At 37.4% G+C, this 19,731-nt stretch overlaps 2 protein-coding genes across 4 annotated transcripts; both read right to left on the bottom strand.

Moving 5' to 3' along the window:
* Positions 1-43: 43 nt before the first annotated feature.
* On the bottom strand, positions 44-11,786 carry c7b (complement component 7b). 3 transcript variants are annotated; one of them, XM_048166874.1, is made up of 19 exons: positions 11,602-11,786; positions 8,046-8,095; positions 7,877-7,952; positions 7,647-7,788; positions 7,421-7,562; positions 6,703-6,841; positions 6,480-6,614; positions 6,155-6,398; positions 5,575-5,688; positions 5,289-5,455; positions 4,953-5,181; positions 2,908-3,077; positions 2,733-2,822; positions 1,518-1,650; positions 1,114-1,302; positions 945-1,038; positions 806-846; positions 665-772; positions 44-331 (listed from the first exon to the last, which is right to left on the bottom strand). In XM_048166874.1, the coding sequence occupies exons 2-19, from the start codon at positions 8,093-8,095 to the stop codon at positions 162-164; spliced, it is 2,433 nt and encodes an 810-aa protein (XP_048022831.1). In that variant the 5' UTR covers positions 11,602-11,786; the 3' UTR covers positions 44-161. The 3 variants fall into 3 exon arrangements, with proteins under 3 accessions (XP_048022831.1, XP_048022830.1, XP_048022829.1); XM_048166873.1 differs by adding an exon at positions 5,858-5,891 and having other exon boundaries at positions 665-846; positions 6,204-6,398; XM_048166872.1 differs by having other exon boundaries at positions 665-846; positions 11,602-11,784.
* A 444-nt stretch (positions 11,787-12,230) lies between these two features.
* Positions 12,231-18,826, bottom strand: LOC125253100 (succinyl-CoA:3-ketoacid coenzyme A transferase 1, mitochondrial-like). Its single transcript, XM_048166876.1, has 17 exons — positions 18,631-18,826; positions 17,830-17,941; positions 17,512-17,602; positions 17,124-17,259; positions 16,841-16,990; positions 16,631-16,737; positions 16,319-16,379; positions 16,118-16,225; positions 15,883-15,997; positions 15,681-15,775; positions 15,539-15,587; positions 15,215-15,287; positions 14,967-15,042; positions 14,780-14,869; positions 13,421-13,501; positions 13,231-13,332; positions 12,231-12,797 (listed from the first exon to the last, which is right to left on the bottom strand). The coding sequence occupies exons 1-17, from the start codon at positions 18,721-18,723 to the stop codon at positions 12,762-12,764; spliced, it is 1,575 nt and encodes a 524-aa protein (XP_048022833.1). The 5' UTR covers positions 18,724-18,826; the 3' UTR covers positions 12,231-12,761.
* Positions 18,827-19,731: the final 905 nt, after the last annotated feature.

Here is a 19,731-nt window from a genome sequence, read left to right as displayed (position 1 = left end):
TTTGCTGTTTGTCACATTGCCCACAATTTAAGAACACTGAATGTACACTTATTTACAATATTTATTTGCATACTGAAAACATGACTTTTATATATTACATATTACTACACATTACAGTAAAAACATCATACAGTTGGAAAAAACAACTGAAAAAAAAAAAGTTATGTCTGACAGTCTCCAATGCTGAGTACTGTGATCTCTTTGCCTTGGCATCTCCAAGCCCCCGCCTCACACTCTGAAATCATCTCAGGAGCCCCACCCTTTAGAGAGACACACAGGTGGGCGGAGTCATCTGAGCAGTCATCAGGATCTATGCATTCACATTTAAAACCTGGGGATACATTTACACATACAGTTTTACATATACATTTATGCATTTGGCAGACAATTTATCCAAAGCATCAATCAATCAATCATTTTTGTTGCATTTAAAAAAAAAAAAAAAATCAACATTACTCTGAAGATCAAAATCTTGGAAATTAATAGTATATAATAATAAGGAAATTCATTTATTTTCATAGAACATGCATATTAGAGTACTTATGCACATTAATAGCATTTTTTTATTTATTTTAAATCTTTTTAGAATTATTAGAACTGCACAACAAATGAGTCTCATATAAAAAATAGGTAAAAAAGGTTTTGATTTTTATAAAGAGCATACCATCACATGTCTCCCACTGATGGCAGTCCTGACAGGATGTGAATTTGGTTTCTGGCCAACTGCACGCACTATCCTGTAGCAAAGAAAACGTTTGCCTCAGACACTGGAAGGCCCCGAGTTGGCAGATGCTCATTCTGTTCACCCGGCCAGGACGCACGGAGGCACACACATGGAGTGACGCCCTGGTCAACGTCATATAGAGATTTCACATTAATGCAAGCTGCTTTGATGTATGGTCATTAATACTTTTTGTATTCAATACCACACCTAATAAACTTACTTGCATTCGTATGGCATTTTGCAAACACACTGACCCTTTGCCTGTTTTTCCCACGGTTTGCAGAATAGGCTTGGTTGGGTGGGCACTGCTTCCACTATTCAGAAATATAATGTAAGCAATAATTGAAGCCAAGTACCTGATTGGTATTTAATAGGACCCTACAGCATACCTGGGTTGCATCGGACAGTCTCAGGTGATGGATACCAGCTGAGGCCAAGACGGCACATGATTTCTGCTTCGCCTTCTTTCTGCATCCCACTTGGGCATGACAAGGTCACACTCTCTCCGATCAGATAAGCTTGTTTTGAGGGTGTGGCAATGACATTACTCAGAACAGCTGGGGGATCACATGCTGTTTCTGGTGAATATACAATAAAAAGAAAAATGCATTATTGTAATTGTCTAATTATTACCCAGATGTACAATAAAAGAGGATACTCAAGCTATTTAGAGGGCAAGTAATCTCCAAGCACCACCTTGACAACTGAATTGCAATGTTATAGCACCAACCAAAACACTTTATAATCACTATAATTTTACACATTTTCTTTGTTGTATAGTTTAATTAATTACTTTTGCACTCCATGGGCGACATCTTCCAGGTCAGGTTCTCTGTACATTCAGCAATTGGATTGCCAATGTGATCATGTCCATCTGCACAGGTATACTCAATCTTTCTGCCCACTGGATAGATGTCTTTTGGGTCCTGAATACATAATGGATAAGATTTAAAACACATGCCTGTTGCAAGTTTTGTGTATTGAAAAGTTTTCATTAAGGGGGGTGCAATGCTATTTCATGCATTCTGACTTATTTACCCTGTTGAAGAGTTGGATTCTCATGCTAAATACTGGCACGGTATTTCTGTGCCAAATGACTACTTTCGGTTTCAGTACAGGATTCGGAGAGTTTACTTCTAGTATGGCTCTTTATCACGTAGTAAAGGGCGGAATTCCTTGTATAGGCACTTTTCCCTAATAAGCGTGCACACACACATCACCCAGAGCAAGAGCAAGAGCACACCCATCAACGCATTTTGTTCGGGATACAGAATCCGAGAGATTTTTCAACAATGGCTGTGTCCCAATTCAGGGGCTGCACCCTTTGAAGACTGCATACATCATTGAGTCAGTCTCATTTAAGAAAAATAAGCGTTAGATTGCAACGTAAGAAAGAAATTACAGTATTTTACACCTCACAATGAATATCAGTCAATTTTATTATGGTTACTCTTCTTAAATAAGACATCCTTGATGAAGTATTGAGCCTTCAAATGTGGATGAAGTTTGTTTTTCCAGGGCAGCAACTGAGTTGCACATGTATGTTTGTTTGTTCCCGGTATTTTGGTGATGAATACTCTGTAAACAAGTCCCAGTTTGGCGCTGGATTTGCAGATCAAAGCTGGTGAGTAAGGCTGCATCAGATGTCTGTGTTTTGTTGGCAATCGGCGTGCAAGTGCATATAATGTAAACAACACAAACGTTTTTGTTCCCTTTTTATTTATAATGATGTCGCAGCTAGCAGACATCGCAGAAGCTGCACGCACTCGTGACTCTTTAGCTCCGCCCACAGCACTGACGGCAGATACGCCTCCAGGATCTCGGCTTTTTTCTGAAAGACTCGGTTTAGCGTATCTATCTTTTATAAATATGACAAAACTAAAGACTTTTCAGAGATATGAAGGATAAATTGTTACTCTATATGTACTCAAGATTAACTTGAGATTGGCAGAAACTGTGTGTGATTAATGTGCGCCCCTCAATTCCCCCTTATTAGGGAGACACTTACCAAAACAAATCCATTTGTCAAAGGTGGTGGAGTTTTACATGTCTTAACTGGTGTCAATGTGGGATCAAAGAATTGGGGCTCCATCATTCTAGAGTATGAAAAAAATGGCATGAGTTCCGGTGTGCACAAAATAAAACTGAAAAAAGGAATAAATCCACAAATTCTCATTCTCACTGAGGTGGTCAAAATCAGGGTCCTCGCAGTTTTTCCGCTCTATCGTCTCTCCTATGCAATTCCTGCCTCCATTTCTTGGAGCAGGATTATTACATGAACGAGTCCTTGACTTCTGACCTCGAGAGCAGCTACTCCAGGCAGACCAACAGCTCCATCGTCCTTCAATCACTCCTATAAAGCATGACCAGTTTGACATATTAGAGACAAGATGAACAAGCTTGTTACATTTATCAAATGAACTTTAAGGTGCACTAACTTTAATATTTTTACAGAAAATGTGCTCTCTTGGTGAACAAGCCTTAGTAAACATGCAAACAGTGTAGTCTGATACCTGAACAAATTACTTTTGGTCTGGTTCTTTTAAATGAATCAAAATCACACAGTATGACTAGCATAGTCTGATTCAGGTAAAGGAATGAAGCTTATGAGCTGGTTCTTTTTAGTGAATCAGAAACATACACACAGATCAGTGGGTGTGTCTCAATCAGCTCCCTAGCTTCCAGTGTCGTGAATACGTATATCCTGTACATGAATTCAGGCACTTCAGGACTGGACTCTGGGGCCTGGGACACTGATGACTCTTTTTCCAGCGACATGACAACATCCTCACTGTACAACACCACTACTGGTATTTAGCTATATTATGTTCATTACCTGTCTAGTGATGTATGTTTATGCTGAAATATAATTAATGGTTTCTATTTAAAAAAAAAAAAAAAACATGTCATTATGTGTGAGTTGGCTCTTATGTTTCATGGTTCAGAACTTCCGTTAAGGGAACAATGGCTGTGTTCGAAATAGCCCTACCCTCATTCCCTATTCCCTACATTACTCCACTAATATAGTCCACTTGAAGGAGTGAATGAAAACAACTGAGTGAATTCAGACGCTGATTGTGCTGGAAGGACTGCCGCTTTAGTTTGTGCTTGCTGTTTAATAATCATTTGAAACTTGGCAAACTGGCAGCTCTAGTGGTAATGAAAAGATTTATCTTGAACTCTGTAGCATGTATAAACCTTAATTAAACTATTTAATAATCAATTAAAAGGGAATTTATTCCAGTATGACTTTACTCTGTAGCCACAATGGCCCAGAGGTTTAGAAAGTGGATGAATGTTTCAGCTGCGGACGCCATATTTTGGTCAGACGCGGGAATTCATTCTAAGTGCGACACTCACAGTGCATTGTGGGTATTCTCTTGCCTTGTACTTTGGTTGTACACTCATTATTGCTGTGCATTGTGGGAATGAATGAGTTGCCATGATAATGTCCACTATGGTTTTGGACGCCACTACAAATGGCTGTCCCCTCAAATAGTGCCCTATTTATGGGTATAGGGGGCGATTTCGAACACAGCCAATGTGAGCATCGATGCTCCCATTGTGGGACTTTTTAGGGAACCATCTTGTCAGTGCACTGATAGGAATTTGCGATTGAGATAGCCCTTAAAATGGCCGACTCCCTGATCAGTGCCCTGATTACTGAACTGTGGAGCTGACAGAGACACGCCCAGTGAGTCTGTCTGATTCCCGAATGAATGACTCTCATGAGCTGGTTCTTTCTTATTGAATCAACAAACATACAACACACCCAGTGTAGCCTGATACTTGAACAAATGACTTCTTTTATGAGTTTTTTTGTGAATTAAAAACAAAAAGTGGGTCTGATACTTGAATGAATGAGTCTTATCAGCATGTTATTTTAATGAATAGTTAAAAAAGACAAGCCACTGGTTTGAATCAGTCCAACGAGAGCGATTAGAGAGGAGACGACTCTGTATGCCTTTGAATTGTTCTCACGGTACTTTGATGTCATACACCGATCAGCAGGGCCACTTCTAGTCAAACACACCTGAATACTTCACTGAACTGGATCAATCAGAGTGGCTTCTGACTCACTTACTGAACTGCAAGTTTGAATCTTGTTTTCAGAGATGTCCGTACCGAAATTAATTTTTTTTGTCCATAGCATTACTGACTGATCTTTTGATTTACAACGATATACATTTGAATGTTTGTTTGTAATAATAAATGAACAAATTCCTACCTGGTTGTTCTCCAAGAACATGGCCGTTCTGGCAGGCATTACCGCTGGTGCCCGGCCTGCAAACACAGGTGCACACACCTTCAGTGAGCACAGCCATACCATTGTTCTGACACGGACTGCAGTGACAGGGGCTCTGCTCCTCCAGATAAACCTCCAGTGCCCTCTTTAGGTGGATTTTCTTCAGCCCGGCACATGGCACCTCTTTGACCAGTTCATACAGTGGCCGCAACTAGGAATATAACACCATGCTGTAAATGCTTCTCTATACTTACTCTATACTTTTGAGTACATCTCTGTTTCTAGGCATATGTTTTTGATGTCTTAATTCTGACATACCTTCTGTTTTATTACTTTAGGGAACTCCTTCACTGATCCAGCCCATTTGGAATACATCTGTTTGTTATTGTCAGGGTTTTCCAAGTCTAGGAGACTAAGGCCAGCGATATAAGCGGTATGTCCTCCGATAATGTCTGTTTTTACTGGCATCTTTTGATTTTTGTTCTCTGGAAAACGATTAAAAGGGTGTGCAGCAAAATCTATCAGGTCATAACAATCAAATCTGGTATTTAAATATACATTTACTGACAAAGACTTAATCAAAGAATCAGTCATTTGGACTAACCATTGAAACTCTCAATTGTCTTCATCAGTTTTACACACTTGGTTGTTTTCTTTTTATAGAAGAGACGTCGCTTCACACGTGTAATGCACTGATGGAAATCAATGTCTGTTCTACCTGCATTAAAAGAAAATATATTAAACTAAATGAAACAATTAAACATACACAAATGCCTTTGACTTGCTAAAAAGTATAAAATATCAATTAAACAATAGAATTAAATGATAGTATATTGTGTGCAACAGGTTTTTCAGCAAAGTTTTAGACAAATATCAAATATTGATACCATTCAATTTTAAAGTTTCCAGACTACCAAAGTAACAAAGCCTATTGTATCGCTTTATAGGGTTAATAAGGACTTTGGTAGTCTGGGAACTTTAAAATTGAATGGTGATTCTGCCATCCATCAAACAAAACCTGGGCTGAAGCATGCAAGAAATGGATTGGACTGACAAATAAACTTGTTTGGATTGAAGACCGTTAAAGATCATTCTGGTACAATTTAACCCTGCCCAAATAGTTTATATCCCTTATAGAAAATCACAATTAAATATTAACAGGAAAAATGGAGGTTAACACATACTCATCTCCATCATATAATTTGCATCCAGCTCTAGCAAGGCCCGATACTGGCCACCCAGAGAGCCCTCTTCCATGTAGTGGGTACCGTAACGCTGTATAAATAATCGATAGGCTGATGGGTCATATGTGCTGGGCAGGGCCGACAGATCCTTCCAGAAGTCTTCAGATAGAGGAAGGTACTCCGGAGCATTGTTCTGGAACTGAGCCACCTCTACCTCATTTCTTATTATCAGCAAGTGATAGGTCTTTGAGACAGAAAGAACAGCATTTAAAATATAATATAATATAGTAGCAGACACCTTATAATGTACTGAATCTCTCGTTACCTTGTCCTGTTTCAGTTCGTTATGAAAGGTTTTATGATCGTGACCTCCCCTGATTGTCTTTCTTTCCTCTTCATGCCTCATGTAGGACCAGGAACTGTCATAGTACTCCTCACTGAAATCATTTTCTACCCTGACCTGAAAGGAAATGATAGAAACTGTTAGTTATTAAAACGGCCAATATATCATTATAACATTAGATATTGGCCAAAAATTAATTTTTTACTTGAAAACTGTATCTGAGTAGACTTTGTGGAAGTCTGTAGAAATCTCTATGGTCTCCACTGAAGATTTTCCTGCACTGCCCACCAAAGGTACGAGTGTTAATAACACCGGCTCTCAGCTCACCCGTCAACACATCAAACCTATTGGATGCCAAATATCATATAAGGAAATATTAGGTTGCTATACTGCATTATAGGGTGCTTCTCAATTGGAAGGCTGCATATCTCGGTAGCCACGCCATCAAACTCCTTCAAAGGACGTCTTTGAAGACAGTCTTCATTTCGCGTCCTTCATTCAGCCTGTTTGCAAAATTTTCTATATATTGTAATCATTATATTCACAATTTGTAATAATTACTTTAATGAGCTCATTGTTTCTGCCTAAAATTAATACATGTTAGCTAACTTAGTGATTTGTATTATCTTAAAACTGTACATTTCTGAAATATGGACATTATTGGACACAGTCACCTCTGATTTCACTTTAAATTGTAATGTAGATGCATGCATTTTCTGTAAAGCTGCTTTGAAATTATATGTATTGTCAAAAGCGTTATACAAATAAATTTGAATTGAATTGAAGGATCCTTCGCATTCTCCAATCACGTAAACCACTGGAAGACCGGATGACTGGACTAGGAAGGACACAGCCTCACTAGGATGCAGTCTTCCGTTAGAGAAGCACCCTAAATTATACGAAACGTAAAATGTGTATTTTACCCTCTTCCTGTGAGGTCAGAGTTGGGCGGTGGCTTTTGCTCATTACACACTATAGTGCCACTGCCACTACAGCGCTGCTCATCTAAACCATCTTCACAGTCATGATCCCCATTGCACAACAGAGATGGATTGATGCACTGACCTATAAACAACCCAGCAATGAAAACTGTAAACTGACTGGACATTTGTCTAAACAAATTCATTATCACAATCAGAAGTGACTTACCAGATGTGCAGCGAAACCTGTTTCCACATCCTGTCTGAAGAGGGCAGCTTTTCTTTGGAAAACAGGATTGTTTCTGTATGGCCTCGCCTGTACAAGTGCTGCCACCAAACTGAGGGAATGTTTCTACATGACGCCATCGAACCTGAGGGAAAACCCCATTAGGAGGTCAGTCATTCAGTTGTGGTCAGTAGCAATATTCTTTAAAACTGCTTTAAACACAGCTCTGTTACCTGTGTCTTGGTACAGCCGTCACACTCTGACCAGTCCCCATACGGTCCCCACCTGCAGTTTACCGGCTGCTCACACCTTGCATAACAAACGTATGACAAGTTAATAGATGTAAAATGTCCAGGATTACTTCTTAAAAACTGCAAAAAAAAGTTTGCATGCAGCACTCACCAAATATAAGGCAGAAACGTGACCAGAACTAATAAAACAGCTGGGCACATCTGAAAACATCAGTGTTATTAATATTTTGAAATAGCTTTTATTTTTATATTCTCAGTTTTTAATTGTAGTTAAAGTTTTAGTACTTTTGTCGGGTTTTGTCATTTCAATTAGTTTTTTTAATATTTCTGTTTAGATTTCATTTATCTTTTAGTCCCTTTAAGACATTTCACTCGGCGGCCATCTTTGAAACGCCTCTAGGGCATGCTAGTGCAGCCAGTGTTGCCAATTTAGGCAAGGCAAGGCAAGACAATTTTATTTGTATAGCACATTTCATACACAATGGTACTTTACATAAAGAATAATAATAAAAATAGAACATAAGGAATAGAAATAACAGTAAAAACAGAGAATTTTACGGCAATATTTAAAATGCATTAAAAGTCAGAATCAAGATGATACATAAAAGATATAAAATACATTAAAAATGAAATAAAAACAGGAAAAGGAATTTAAAGAATAAAAAGATAATACGTATAAAATAAAGTGCAAACAGTTCGGACATAGCACAGTGCTCAGTCAGCAAATGCATAGATAAAAAGATGTGTTTTGAGTCTGGATTTGAATGTGGCTACTGTAGGAGCACACCTGATCTCTTCTGGAAGCTGGCTCCAGCTGCGGCTGGCGTAACAGCTAAAAGCAGACTCTCCCTGCTTTGAGTGAACCCTTGGTATTTTTAAGTGTGTTGATCCTGATGATCTGAGTGATCTGTTAGGTTTATATTCTATGAGCATATCTGCAATGTATTGGGGTCCTAGGCCATTGAGTGATTTATAAACGAGTAACAGTACTTTAAAATCAATTCTAAATGCAACTGGAAGCCAGTGCAAGGACCTGGGGACTGGTGTGATGTGTTCATGTTTTCGGGTTCTGCTCAGTATCCTGGCAGCAGTGTTCTGTACGAGCTGCAGTTGTCTTATGGTCTTTTTGGGAAGGCCAGTGAGGAGCCCATTACAGTAATCCACCCTGCTGGTGATGAAAGCATGAACAAGTTTCTCTAAGTCTTGACTGGAGACAAAGCATCTAATTCTTGCAATATTTTTGAGATGATAATATGCTGATTTAGTTATTGTCTTTACATGGCTACTGAAACTCAGGTCTGACTCCAGAATCACACCAAGATTCCTGACTTGATTTTTAGTTGTTTGACCCCTAGAGTGAAGGTACGTGTTCACTTTGATAACTTCGTCTTTGTTTCCAAACGCAATGACTTCAGTTTTGTCTTTGTTTAACTGAAGGAAGTTTAGGCACATCCAATTTTTAATTTCATCAATGCATTGGCACAGGGAGTCAATGGGGCTGTAGTCGTTAGGTGAGAGGGCTAGGTAAATCTGGGTGTCATCTGCATAGCTGTGATATGCAATTTGGTTCTTTCTCATTATTTGGCTCAGTGGCAGCATATATAGGTTGAACAGGAGGGGTGCAAGTATTGAACCTTGAGGGACTCCGCATGTCATGGATGTCCACTCAGACTTATAGTCACCGATACTCACATAATAACCTCTACCTTCTAAGTATGACCTGAACCATTTAAGGACCATCCCAGAAAGCCCAACCCAGTTTTCGAGCCTGTCAAGAAGAATGTTGTGATCAACAGTGTCAAACGCAGCACTGCGTTTAGGGATTTTGGGTTTTGGGAAATTTAGGGATTTTGTCACTAGATTTAGTGACTTCACCGCCCATTTTGAGACTTTTTTCAAAAGTTTAGGGACAAATCTTGCAACTTCTTAGACAAACCTTATCTAGATTCTTATTTTGCCCACTGATCTCTATTCATATTTATATAGACCAATGAATTTGCCATTTATGATGTCATCTAGTGACATTGTTACATGTCCACTGTTGTTTTCCTTAGTTTTCCCCATTCTGTTTAATTAGTCATTTCATTCACCTGTGTCCTGTTAATTATCTTGTTAAGTTCCTTTTGTTTATCACATGTATATATACCTGTGTTTTCCCTCACTCCTCATCTGTTCTTGTTAATGCGTTGATGTTAGATGTGTATATTTAGTTTCCTGCTTGCGTATTCTCGTTTGTCCTTGTGCCTTTTGATACACACGTCACATAACAGACATTTAGCTATTTTTTTTTTTTTTGCTACTTTCAATTGAAAGCAATTGGCAACACTGAGTGCAGCTCCTATCTCTTTAAATTGGGAAACATCAAATTCTCAAAAGCTGTTCGCCAAGCTTTTGAATTAAATTTCATATTTGAAATTTATTAATGAAATCTCACAACAACGTCTCGTAAATTGTTTCTCGAGCATTTTTGTTGAACTCGAATGTCAAATGATGACAAAAAAATTTCAGGCTAGATCAAACTATCGCGCATGCACAGTCCCAAGCGCGCGTCTAACGGCAGCTGCAGTGACACGATGACTTTACCAATCGGCGATTGGCTCTTATTTAGAAGGCGGGACTTTTCCGCCATATTGCGCGTTGCACTCTCTCCCATTTTTTTTCCCTTCAAAGCGACTCTGGTAATAATCAGAGCTGGGTAGATTACTTATGAATTGTAATCAGTTACTGATTACAAATTACATGACAAGATTTGTTATCAGTAATATAATCTCTTATATTACACATTTTTGGTAACATAATCTGACTACTTTTGGATTACATTTAGATTACTTTTGTGCTAACCCTTTTTTTGATGTCACATATTGTAGGATAATCTTGTACTATTTTGACAGATACAAAGAAAAAATATATTACAAAAAATATTCTATTCAGCCTCAACAGATTCTTTTTATTAAAGTGCAATGTATGACTTAAAATTAAGTAACTTTAGAAAACAGCAACATTACAAAAACAATTATTGAAAAACATGAAATTCGCAGCAATATCACTGCTACATCAAATATTTCATCTATATATCATATATTATTATTATTTCATATGTATATATTTCATCTATATTTCCCCCTCACTGCCGGAAAAACTAGAAGAATCACGAATGTATATAAGCAGCAGGTTTATTATGAAAAAAATATAAACGTTAAAAAATGAAAAATTAAGAGAATCAATGAATTGTGAACAACTTACTGCCATTGTGTAAATAATATGTAATCATGTAATCCATAAAAAAGAAACTGTAGTCTGATTACGAGTATTTTAAAAAGTAGTTTACTCTAATTACAAGTACTTGATTTTTGGAATCTGATTAAGTAATCCAGATTACATGTAATCCGTTACTACCCAGCTCTGGTAATAATACGAGTGCACCGTCTTTCCATATATGATATTTTTGTCTTTTTCAGTTTTAGTCAACTTAAAATGATTTCAGTTAGTTGCAACATTTCTCATTTTTGTTTTTATCTAATGTTTATATTGTTTCAGCTTTTTTAAATACTTGCCAAAACAGTTTTAGTTTTACTTTTTGCAAGTTTTAGTAAATATTATCATCAATGGAATACATAATCCAGCTATGACTACAGTGCCATACTTACTATTTTCATCTGCGATTCATTTCTGTTCCTTTTTAGCTTTTTGTGTGAACAACTCCTTACCTTAATGCTGTGGATGTTGTAGACTAGACAGATTGTGTGTTTTGGCTGATGCCGTGATGGGCCCTGCTCATATACTGTGGCTCTCACAGGGATTATGACATCATTCTGCCTTGGTCAGGAATTCCCAGCGTGACTCAACATGCTGGACACTCAGTGCTGGCTCGTTTTCCCTCACGCTGACTTTGCCAGCCTGTTTCATCTCTGGGATTACTGTCACAATTTCACAATCTAGTCTTTAAATCTGCAAATTCCAGTAAACAGTGTGTGCATGTTGTTATTGTGTCTGTAACTTGAAAAAAATAAAACAAAATGGATGGGGTTCATTTTGCATTGTACGGAGGGTTTTGAAATAGCGTTTTGTTCCAATCCCTGTGGAACACACAGACCTCTATCTTCAGAGAGTTGTGCAATGTTTGTTGTTCAGGTCGATGACCAATCACAGTGACACTAGGGTCAAAACTTCTAGTGAGCTGAGGTCCACTCAATGGTCTGTTATGTCTCATAATACAGCTTTGTTCATTAATTTGGTCAATTTACAGAATGTCAACAGGATGCCTGTTTACAGTATATTGAGTTACATCTTACAGTAATGAAATGACTGTGCTGACAAAGCAAAAAAATTACAAACATTACGCCAACATTATTTATTTCAAATTGTGGCAAGAATAAGTGATTCAGCATGAAGTGGCATTGATACAGATTAATTATCTAGTGCTGTTTAGCTTTTGTTTTGTACGGAAATATAGTTACCACCCACAAACATTAAAATACACAATTAAAATAAGTTTCAGTGCATAATAATATTTAACAATATTAATACTAAAATATTTAATGTTAAATCTATTCAGATTCCATTGCTTTTCATCACTTCTGTTAAAATGACAATGTAATTTCAGAAACATTATAGTTCGGCAATGTCGTAAACCTTACCTTAAAAGATGACGTTTTTCACACATGGACAGTTACTGTGTTCTAGTATTTTTAACAGCAAGTCTTAACTAACATGGTGAGGAGAGTCATGCATATATTTAACACTGAAATCTGTATTTATTCCACATCCAAAAAAAAAGCAAATAAATGTTGAGATGAAGGCAGCTGCTCTGGTCCTGTCTCAGCATACTGTCAGAAGGCTGTCATCTCTTTAAATCCTTGGTATTGCCTCATATCTGCTGCATTGGTCGTAAGTGTTGAGACACCTGAAAAATACCAAAATGACTTAAACCTTTCCACCAAATATTAAATTTAAATTCAAGTGTGAATCATGTTTATCTAATCCGGTCAGTCAAGAGCAGTTGATTTCTAAACTTGTGAAAAATACTGTCTTTTTGACACAAGATAGGTGCAGACACATTTCAAAATACACAGATTTTTGCGAAGAGACCATCCATTTTTGTAACCCTGCCAATGTGAGAAGGTTACAAAACACAAAGTTTCAACAGCACAATCTTGTTTGCTGAATGAATCATTTTTAATTGCATAAAACTTTCAGCACAGCCACTACTGAAGTAATGCAACAATTATGACTAACACATTCCCAAAATAATGACAATGGAAGCTATTTTAGTTTTTGTTTTTTTACACTTCATCAGTTCAGTAAATGCATTGCGGTTTGATGACTGTCAGTCTTACCTCAAAATCCGTCCCAGTGCATGCTTTGATGTCATCTGGTGTCAGTCCTTCCCAAATCTCAATGAGAGTTAAACCCTTGCTCTTATCTACATCAAAGACTGCCTAAAACAAGGGATAACAAATCACACTGTCCTTGAAAGGATGCAATATATGATAAAACACTATTATTTCTATTAAATACTTTACTGACCTTTTCAGTGATTATACGGTCAACACACTGTTTTCCAGTCAGAGGAAGTGTACACTTGCCTAAGATTTTATGTTTCCCACCCTTTAAATTGAAGGTAAGAATATTACAAAGAGTAACAATAAATGTTAAAGGTTTAGTTCACCCAAAAATGAAAATTCTGTCATTAAAGGTGCAGTATGTAATAATTTTGTCCACTAGAGGTCGCTAGAAGCCTACTGAAAACAAAGGCGTAGCTTGATGATGCCAAGTTTGAGCGCGGAATCTAGGGACATGTGGTCTCCACCTCAACGGACAGTGCAAAAGAATAGGGATAGGACTCGGGAAGAAATCATGTTCATGGATGCGATTATTAACTTAGATTATTATCTTACTATCTTATTATTATTAAGATTATTATCTTACTGTAGTATGAAGCAGAGCAGGACCGAGGGTTGTGGGAGCTGAACGAGGCCGCTAGAGCGATTGCGCCTCACGCCTCATCAGCGGATCTTTTATTATGACACAGTCGCTGCTTCCCCTTTTCCGGTCATGAGAATGAGGTAATGCAGCTCTGTTTATCATAATAGATACATTTGAGTGTGTTGAAAATTATGTTATAGCATTGGTAAAGCATAATACACTCAGAAAATCAAGAAAAATAGATTTAAACAATAAGACTAAATGTGTTGAGCTATATAACAATAATACAAATAAAACCAGAAACTGAGGCAGACCGAGGGTAACGCGGGTATGACGCAATTGACAGGCGACTCCTCACATGTCCCGAAGCCTTTACAAAAAGTTGGAATCATTTGGGATATTGTAAGTACTCAAGTGAACAAAATATATATCACTGGTCTAGTGGTTTTTGGATATTTTACTGTAAAAATATTACATATTGCACCTTTAATTACTCACCCTCATGTCGTTCCAAACCCGTAAGACTCTTGTTTGAGCATGTTTGAGCTTCCACAAGAGTTTTGTTCTCGCACATCATTCAGGTTCGGTTGAGCTTCTGTTAATGTTTGCTGATCACGGTTTACATGTGAATAAAAGCCTAAATTCAATCTGTTCATCATAAAAGCAATCAAGTCTCTACAGAAAATTTGGACTAAACCGCTCAATTCATATGGTTTAGTTTTACAATCTCTTTATGAACTTTTTGAAGCATCAAAGTGTCAGTTGCATAGCTGTCTATGGAGGGACAGAAAGCTCTCAGATTTCTTCAAAAAGATCTTCATTTGTGTTCCGAAGATAAACGATGGTCTTGCGGGTTTGGAACGACATGAGGGTGAGTAATAAATGACAGAATTTTAATTTTTGGGTATACTAACCCTTTAAAGCATAGATTGTAAATGAGAGAGTAAGGAATCATTGTACCTTGGCAGAATGTTCCATAGTGATTACTACTTTTGTGGCATCACTAGACACCAGGTCCATCGCTCCGCCCATGCCCTTCACCATTTTACCCTGAGAGAAGCATATGGTTCACGTCAAACCAAGCAAGTAAAAACATACTGCGTGTCTATCAATGATGATACAATTAAATATTGCATGAAACTCATACTGGAATCATCCAGTTGGCCAGATCTCCATACTTGGAAACCTGCATTGCTCCCAGCATTGTTAGATCAATGTGACCACTAAAAAAAAAGGTATAAAAGGTGGAGAAGTTAAAGCGAAAGAGAAATATGGGGAACAACATAAAGTATGCTCTATTTCTCAACTGTCATACTCTAGAAATCCTGCTCATTTCAAGTGCAGTTGGGTGCATTTTAGCTTAATCTTATATGACTGATGCATTCAGACACTCACCCTCTGATCATGGCAAAGGATTCATCGCTGGAGAAGTAGGCAGCGCCTGGATAAACTGTTACTGTCTCCTTACCTGAACATACACAAAAGGCCATGATCTGAGTAAAGAAGGACTTAATTTTTTATATATTATATTACAATCTCTCTCAAACACACTTCACTACAGATCATCCGCATATTTATTTGCTACAGGTTTTATGTTTTATGTTATGATTTTCTCTCACTGTTACACTTGCTCATATGGTGTAGTGATAAAAAAGTGCTGTTATATGATTTAACAGACCATAAAATATGATCAAGTAAAAATAAGAGAGGTCACTGCACCAGCATTGATTAAATCAGGATCCACTTCACTCTCTGTTGGATAAGGACCCTGAAAGGACAAAAATAAAATAATGGATTGGAAGTGTAAAAACAGCCTGAAAATTACTCGCTCAGGTTATTTAATAGGCTACCGAAAACTCACCAGTCCCAAAATTCCATTCTCACTCTGCAAGTGGACAGTGATTTCAGGACTTATGTAATTGCTGGCCAGCATAGGGATTCCAATGCCAAGATTTGCTAGGAAGGTTGTCAAGGAATTTGGGAATATCGGACTGTTAACAATTGTTGCCTTTGTTATCTGTCATGTTGGCTGTGATATCTGTGGTCAGGCTATGAAAGGATACCATACATTCCGTCCTCAAACTCAAGTGCAGCTCGCCGGATGATTCTCTCCCGGGTTATATCTGAGTCCTGTTTGATTTTAGGTTTCTCTTCCTTACTAGTCTGAACCATCCTTTTCTGTAATTAAAAGCAGATTATGAACATGACTTACGCTATCTAGTAAAGTGTACAAAAATGAACAATATGGTCGGAATAATGAAATAAACAGTGATAGACTGGTTTATCTGTCTCTCTCACCTCGATTCGTTTTTCATAGCTGTCTCCTTTCACTACCCGGTCTACGTAGATGCCGGGGATGTGAATGTCTTCTGCTGGAAAACTTCCAATATCAACAATCTCCTCAACCTGTGGACCAAAGTAAGACGTTTTCAGGACCTCAACACGATACTAGCAAATATCAAAGCCGCGAAAACCATCACAAATTAAAAGGTCACAAACCTCCACGATGGTAACTTTGGCTGCTTTACACATAGGCTGGTTGAAATTACGGGTTGTTTTCCTGTTTAGAAATAAAAGTTTAGTAAAAATGTGAATAGTTATTCTAGAAACAAAAAGGTTCTTTAGATTGATACACAGATGAAGTCTGACACCTAGTGGACAATCTTGGGTAAGTATTTTAGGACCTCTGTTCACAAAGAAAAAAACTGGGATATCATATTGAAAATAGAAAGATAGCGACTAAAACACTAAAAAGACAAATGGTATAAACATATCATAAATTAAATCATTTTAATACATGAAACTCTTAACCTGAAAATAAGATTTCCTGCTTTGTCACATTTCCAGGCCTTTATCAAAGCGAAGTCACCAGTGATGGCTTTTTCCATGACATAATGTCTGCCATTAAACTCTCGAACCTGGACCAAACAATGAAAGGACTTAATGTACTTGATGCACATAAAAAATTGCAACAATCACTCAATTAGCAACGATTTTTGACAGTGATATGCCTCACTGCACCTCTCTGCTTTCGCTTGCAATGGCAACGCTGCCATCTTTGTTGTATTTTATGGGTGAGCCGCCCTCCTGGATGAGAGTGCCGTATCCTGTAGGAGTAAAAAACGCTGGGATGCCTGCACCACCGGCCCGTATCCTCTCTGCTAATGTGCCCTGGGATAGAAACAAATAGTATTTAAAGTATTCGCAACCTATTTTAATTCCATATGATGTATTTCTAAGTAAAAAGGTATATTTAATGAGGGGAAGAAATTGGATTTTGAAGATTGTGAGTTAAATGATCTACCTGAGGGGTAAGCTCTAATTCCAGCTCGCCTGATAGATATTGCCTCTCAAACTCTGCGTTTTCCCCAACGTATGAAGATATCATGCGCTTTATCTGTTTGGTTTTCAGAAGCAATCCCAGGCCAAAGTTATCAACCCTGTCATCAGAAACAATCAGTCATTTAATCACACATGAAATCACATTAGTGTTCCTTAAAGACTTTATTCCTGAGGGCCCACTTCCCTTTTTCCCTCTTTCCTGTCCCTTGACCCGATCTGATTATTTCCCAGTCTTTTTTGTAGCAGGAACCCCATGTAGCCTAAACATCCCTGTGAGTTCGGTCACGTTTGGGAATTCTCTGGAAACTCATTGTCCCTTTACTAAAATGTTAATTAGAAATCTCTCTCACCCAGCATTGTTGCTCACAGCCGTGATGCCTTTTACTCCTGTTTTCAACAGGCCGTTGATTAAATTCTCCGGGATCCCACACAAGCCAAAGCCTGGGACAGAACAGGGGGAAATTAAGCACACACAATGACAGTGCTTGGGGACGCATTATGTTCTATCTACAGCAAAGGATATCAGTGGAGGAAATACCACTTAGCTGTACAAACAACTCTTCAGATACAGTAGGACTGCATCCAACTGTGCAGAAATACATGTATAGAGGCCACATTCAGCAGGCACATGTATGGATGTGGCATAAGCATTAATTTCCTCCTTTTACCTCCAACAAGAAGCTTGGAGCCATTAGGAATGTCTTTGACGATCTCTGTGGGGTCCGAATAAAAACATGCACTCCATGACTGGGAGGTTGAGAAATGAGAGATGTTGAATCCCTGTGGGGTAATATGACAGGGAGAGCATGGCACACTTTTAGGCACAATTAAATTGAAAATGCATATTACTCTTCTTTACTTAAAGTATTTTTGCAATTAAATGCAAAAAAAGAAAAACTTTAGCTCTTTTAAGAGAAGTTCAAAGTACATAACGACGTAGCATTCAGAAGTTAAATGTTAATTAGGCTATATAATATCACTCATATGTATATTTTCTCCTTTAGTTTTTATAAAAATCAACACATTTTGTGATTTTATTTTCAAAAAATGAAATGTGCACAGTGCACAGTACAACCTGACAGTGCAACGTGGACATGTGAACATGCTGATATTGTGCAAACATCATTGCTGTTCAAATAATAAATCAATACAGTTTATTTTAAACTTTATTTGAATCTGTACCTCTGTATATACAGAATATATAACTTTACAATTAACTACTAATTGTTTGAATGTTTGATTTGCATTATTATATCAAAACTGATTATAGGGGCAAAAAAGATGCTCTTTAGACACAAAGATTATTCAGTGATTGCCATATACTTTTCTGTCCTTTAAAACATTACAATAAATACATAAACATCAATGAAAACTAATGACTGAAACATGCATTCATGTGATTATATTAACAAATATTAATTTACACTTTAAATATTAGTTTTCTCAGGAATTCAACGTCTGTTACTTACCGTACCATGACGAATATAAATATGTCCCTGAGCTCTTAATGATATTAGTCTTCCTCTGAGAAGATAATTTGATAGTAATCTCTGAAATGACATTTTCGGCACAACTAACCCTAACTTAAACTTTTTACAGGAATGTAATCTCTGTCTACTACAGGACCTGGATCAATCCTGCACAGTTTTAAAATAGGGCAAAGGGCGGATTTTCAGGGGGTTTAGTGACAGTTTGAAGAGTACTTTTGTACTGTGTCATTGTAGATCAATGAACCACCACCACCACCACCCCTGTTGCAGGATTACATACATCAACAGAAACTATTATAAAAGATACAAAATTATAAACTGCTGTTTCCATTAACTTATTATTTCTTTAGATGAAATCCACATCCAAAATACAAATAAACCTCTTCATTGGTCAATGTCCACATTTTCAGTACCCAACGTGAGGTTTCTCTATGTAGAGTAAGGGAGGAAGCTCATAAGAGCACACTTAATCACATTTACACACCATGCAAAACCACTGAAGACCAGGGTTAAAGGTCATTCCCTTTTAAGAAGTTTGACAGCTGTTGAAAAATTTCCAGACTACCACAATAACAGCAACTGAAACTGGACACCACAGAGTTAATGACCTCAGTGCTGATCATACATGCTGTGTGTCTGTCATTCTGAGATTTACAAGACACTTTCCTTTAAATGTATACAGTTATTGATTATGAAAATTACACTGTGGTTTCCAACACCAAATTGTAAACCTCTAAATCTAAAAATCCACTTATTTTTGTAATAGCTGTTGGATAAACAAGTGAACATAAGGGTCAGCTATATGATAAATTAATAGGTTTTTAACTGAAAGATGTAGGCATTTTTCATAAATTTCAGGTTAGGCAAGTATCATCATTATATAATGTTATTTAAAAATGTTTCATAATTATTTTACTGTTAAAAAAATAACTTTAAATAAAATAATGAATGAATAAATAAATTAATCTTTTTGTCATGTGCATGTCATGTGCATTTTGTAGTCAGAACAGTGTCTATAGCCTACAGAAATTGATTTTGAGAAATATTCACTGTTGCAAAAGTGTGACAACCAAAGCCCTC

This window comes from Megalobrama amblycephala, linkage group LG18 (assembly GCF_018812025.1).
Source record: "Megalobrama amblycephala isolate DHTTF-2021 linkage group LG18, ASM1881202v1, whole genome shotgun sequence".
Taxonomy (NCBI): domain Eukaryota; kingdom Metazoa; phylum Chordata; class Actinopteri; order Cypriniformes; family Xenocyprididae; genus Megalobrama; species Megalobrama amblycephala.
Note: the sequence above shows the minus strand (reverse complement) of the source record. Positions and strands in the feature narration are given on the sequence as shown.